The sequence below is a fragment of the Acanthisitta chloris genome, unplaced genomic scaffold, assembly GCF_000695815.1.
Source record: "Acanthisitta chloris isolate BGI_N310 unplaced genomic scaffold, ASM69581v1 scaffold36897, whole genome shotgun sequence".
NCBI lineage: Eukaryota > Metazoa > Chordata > Aves > Passeriformes > Acanthisittidae > Acanthisitta > Acanthisitta chloris.
In genome coordinates, this window is record NW_008682682.1 from 24374 (window position 1) to 29434 (window position 5061).

A 5061-nucleotide genomic window follows, 5' to 3' on the forward strand; every position below is an offset into this window, starting at 1 on the left:
GCCTGACTGTATCTCAGTGTGTCTGACTGGAAGCCATGCCCAGGAGATGGTTCAGTGTCTCCATCAGCACACCCTGGGCTGAACCATGCACCCTGAGGGGTGTTAGGACTATGGAAGGACTGGGTATGGTGTCCCCTTAGTGCTGGTCAAAGCTCACCCCAGTCCCTCTAGCTGGGAGAAGGGTGTGAGGAAATAGTCCCTTGGAGAGGAGAGGAGAGGCAAAGCACCGGTGCCACCTCAGCAGCATCAGGTGAGGTGCCATTAGGTGCCCCCACTGCAATGCCCACCACACTTACATCTGCATCTTCATGCTTGTTGACACCATGGAAGTAGAAGGGCCTGCCATTAATGAGGAACTGGGTGCTGGTGACATGGACCGTGCGGATGCCGACCGGGAGCGTGTACACGTCCTCCAGCAATGCCCCATCCACCTGCGCCTGCATTTTCACCTGGATTTCCAAGGAGGAGATGTAAGTGACACGCTGGGGTTCACAGGGATGCCCTGCACTCCCTCTCCCTGGTCTCTAAGGGCTCTTTTGACCCCCTGTCCATTTCCCAGCCCTGCCCTGGCACTCAGCCTGTTCCTCACTGCTGCTTCAGCCATCTCTGGTGGAACTCAGGGTAGGAGCCTGGTCTGACTAAACAGGAAACAGAAATCCAAGGTATGGAAGTTGAAGAATGAAGAATGAATCCTGGATGACCCTTTTGGAGCTTGCTCATCCCAAGAGCTTTTCCCCTTACTCACCTGAACCATTTCACTCCCCCCCAGGCAAGCCAGCAGCACACCTCTTCTGCCCTGCACCTTGACAGGAGGGGACTGACATATCACCTGCTCACAAGAGGTATGAACCTGAGCCCCTGAAAACTCACAGCACGTTGCCTACCCTGATTTCTGCATCTAAACATCACTAGCCATCCTTAACTCACAAAGAGTCTTCCAAGGCTCATGGTAGTGAAGCTCAGCTCTTGTCTTGCAGAGTGGGAAGAAAGCTCCTTGCATGGCAAAGCTTGTGGAAGAGGTTAGCAGCTGCTCCTCAGAGACTGCTCTCAGCTTTCAGGGTCTCTCCTCCCCTGTATTGTCTCAGATGGGATGGATTAGGCCCTAAATGTGAAGGGCAAGCACCTCAGAGCACATGTGTGCACTCCAGACATGCCCTTCTCACTGACAGACCTTTCAGCTCAACACCCAGGAAACTGGCAAAGCTTGATTTGATTACTGCCTAATTAGCAATGCCACTCTGGTCACACGAACAGGATCTGTGAGAGATGAGAACGGAAGATGGGCCATATGGCAGCTCCTTAACCTTATTAGACAGAGCAAATGGCACACAGAGAGGAAGAAACACCACATTACCTCCAGGGAGTAGAGGTATCCAGGGTTCTCATGCATCAGGTAAGGCCACCAAAGATTTGGGTTCAGGACTCTGAGCTCTCCCACTGGACCATCACCTGTGGCAACCACTTTCCCTTCTTGGTCACGTAAACTTAGGGACAAGGAGTAGATTGTGCTGCCAACAACTGACACCTGATACTGCACCATAGCTGGTTCAAAGGAAACAAAGGACAATCAGAGGTTGCCAGAAAAGGCAAAAGACATGTATCACATGTTAGAGGGTTTTCACATAGAGCAGCATAAAAAATGTGGGAGATGTAGAACAACAATGCCATGAATTCAGTGTAAGAAGCACGACCTGTGTGTCCTGTGGTCCAGAACTTCCCAACAAGATTTGTGGATCACACAACTCTTACTTAGAGATAATCCTGCTTTAAGTGCTCCTACTGAGAAATTCTACTTTGAGAAACACCCTGATCATCCTTTCCCTTTAACAACAGTCCCTTGCAGGTACTTCCTTTTCTCTTACTGCTTCTGAAAGCTTTGCCACATTCTCACAGTAATAGCCCAGCTCAGCTTAAAGGGAAAGCCACTACAAAACAAATTAAGTCAGACTTTAGCAGGATGTTTTCTCTGCTGCCCTTGTCATCTCCATTTGGAGTCTGAGGTAGCTGCTGTAATTGTTCTGGACCTACCAACACTCTCTGATGAAGTAGTTGTCACAGTAATGTCATCTATGTAGGCAGAAGGAGTGGTGTAAAGCACAACTGGGCGGTGGATTCCAGCATAATTAAAGAAATCAAACTTGATGTTCTGTACAAAATAGTTCTTGGGATACCTGAGGGAGCAAGACAGGAGAAATGGCTACATTACATTCCATTACACAAAAACTGAAAGCACCTATGGATTCAATGCAAGAGAGTCATGTACTCATAGCTGCTGGCTGGTAAAATAGTCTTTACAACAGGATGGATCTATCCTTCAGTGGAGCTACTGCTGCCAGCTAACACACATCTGATGCCTGAAGAGTCTGATCCCTCAGGATAGCTGGTACTTGCAGTTTCCAGCTGAATTCAAGCTTCTCAGATCTGCCTTTGATTCAACTTGACAAATCACTTAATCTCAATGTATAAAACAGATACAATAACTCAGTGCAGGTTCCTCATAACACCAAAGCTTAAACTCCTCCCTGCTCGACTGATGGATTTTAGCACAAACACAATCCCAAAGCTTTTGGAAGTCGCTTGGAGGGTTTTATGAACCAGGAACTGAATAAATTCCCACTCACTCACCCCTGGGATTAGGCCATCAGAAGAGTACCTTAGCAACTCACCTTGTTTTGTCAGTCATGTACTGAATAGAGCCTGGAGGCAGAGTGTGAGGAGTCAGAGTGTTGTTGAGTGCAACAGTGATGCGGCAGAGGGTCTCTGGGCTGCCCTGGACAATGCTGGTTATGTCTGCTTCAAAAGGGAGGTGCCCCCCTTCATGCTCCACAACTTGCACTCCATTGACCCACTGCAAGAGAAGACACCCATGAGCCCAAAAAGTGAGGTTATTGGGGGGTTGTGATGAGCAAAGCAGGGAGCAGGGAAGGAGCCCAGCAAAGGGCAGTAAGATTCCCAGCAACACTGAACCTTGTTCTGAGCTCTTGCTCCTTGAGGGATCAATCTAGCAGCCCTTCCTATGCTGGCAGCTAGGGCGGGGACACATCAAGCGTCACTGAGAGACACAGTTTTGGGCAGATCCTATAGCAAGGAAATATTTAGTTACTAGTCCTGAAACTGGAGGATCAGAGAAGAGACATTGAACATCATGGCCAGGTTCTTGGCTGGGGGAAATCAGGCATGAGTTAAGAAGGTAGCAAAGGGATACAAAATCTAGGCAGAGATGTGTTTGCTGAACAAGCCACGAGATGGATTTGAGTGCAGCATCATTTTGGAAGCACAGGGACAATCCCCATGCCACGTACCACGATGGAGTAGTAATGGGCACTACCAAAACGAAGCACCACTCTGGTGTTGAGGTTGTCCTGCAGCCAGCGGCGAGGAAGCAGCACCTCCTTCTCATACCAAACCCAGCCAATGTAGTTCTCCAGGTTGGGGTCCTGAGTGATATCATTGAAGCTGGCAGGCACTGGCATATCAATCACAGGACCAGTCTGCACAGAAAAGGAAGAAACACATCATTTAAAAAGATATTTTACTGTCTTGGTTGTCTAATCTGTACTGCTGGAGGTTTCCCCTTCCACTGACAGCCTTGAAATCCCTTTGCCAAGTGGAAATACTTTGGAAAACATGTTTAGAAACTGGTGAGATCTGTCACAGGTCCTACACAAGTCCTAACTAGTACCAGGCACAGGAACCTGCCTGTTCCTACAGGAAGCAGCTGCTCCTATCTTTTCCTCTCCTGATGTACAATGAAATGCTTTCACTAATGGCTCTGGTATCATGGAATTGCAGAAGTAAGGGTTAGAAAAACTAACCCAGCTCATTGTTTCAGCCTGAGACTTCCCCCATCTGGTGGTTTCCTGTGCAGCTCTACCTGTTTGGTAAGCAATGTGGGTGCTGTGGGGGTGCTGCTTGTGCAGGGAAGAGCTGTAGTAAAAGGGTGGCAAAAGTCATAGATATTTTGGGCCATATTTCCCAGGGAAGGTTCATGGAGACTGTCTGGGGAGTTCAGCCTTTCTCAGCTCCTGAAAGCAGCAGAGATTCCTTGGGATTACAACAGAGCCAATTCACCTGCTTATTTTAATACAAGGATTATAGGGAGGCAATATCCTAATATACTGAACATCCAATGCATCCGGATGCTGTTGCCAAACAGCTGTTCATTTTTAGCACCTGCTGCACTCTTGATGTTGCACAAACAACTGCTGCTGCAGCAGCTTCCCCTTTCCTGAGGAAGCCTTTCCACGGAAAGCAGAATGAGGAAGGTCTGGTTGCCTCTCATGTGTGGCTGACTCAGCACTGGCACTGCAGAGAACCCTTATTAGACACCAGAAAATCCTAGTGGGAAAATCCTTGGATGGTGAAGTGGATTTTCTAGTATCTGATATAAGACAAGCTTTGCCTTGGGGTGGTCTGAACATGTGTCTCCTTCAGGGAGATTCTCTGATGGCTAAAACAAGTTGAGTGTACATGACTAAGCCTCCCTTTGGGGGAGCATAGTCCAGAATTCCTGTCCTCTGCTGCCTCTGTGCAAAACTTCCAGCAGCACAGTGTCTTTCAGCAATCCTCTCCTCCCAAAATCTGGCAAAAAAAATTGGCCAAACTGAATATATAACTTATGAAGGACTTGTACATCTTATGCACAGAACACATACCTTCTTTCCTTTAGGTAATGGTGTTGATTCCATAACAGATTTCAGTTACACCAAAACTTGTTTATCAGCAACTTCGGAATCAATAATAGGTAATGGTGTTGATTCCATAACAGATTTCAGTTACACCAAAACTTGTTTATCAGCAACTTCGGAATCAATAATAGGTAATGGTGTTGATTCCATAACAGATTTCAGTTACACCAAAACTTGTTTATCAGCAACTTTGGGATCAATAATTCCCAGTGCCCTTTCCAGGCAGGTTTTTGTTTGCTCTGTGCTGCTCAGTGCCAAGCCTGGCTTGGCTGCACAGAACAGCAGAAGTGGCTGTGCTCATTCAAACGGCTCCTGGCTGCTGAGGAGCAGCAGGACCAGCACAGGGATCACCACAGGGATCACCAGAGGCTGC

General features: G+C 47.7%; 1 protein-coding gene across 1 annotated transcript in view; it reads right to left on the minus strand.

Moving 5' to 3' along the window:
- GUSB (glucuronidase, beta) overlaps positions 1-3491 on the minus strand; it is a gene marked incomplete at its 5' end in the record, with an annotated part of 10215 nt that extends 6724 nt beyond the window's left edge. Inside the window, 5 exons of the mRNA XM_009078620.1 lie at positions 297-449; positions 1355-1542; positions 2029-2171; positions 2667-2848; positions 3303-3491. Coding sequence (XP_009076868.1) covers positions 297-449; positions 1355-1542; positions 2029-2171; positions 2667-2848; positions 3303-3491 — 855 coding nt within the window. The remainder of the gene's footprint in view (positions 1-296; positions 450-1354; positions 1543-2028; positions 2172-2666; positions 2849-3302) is intronic.
- Positions 3492-5061: the final 1570 nt, after the last annotated feature.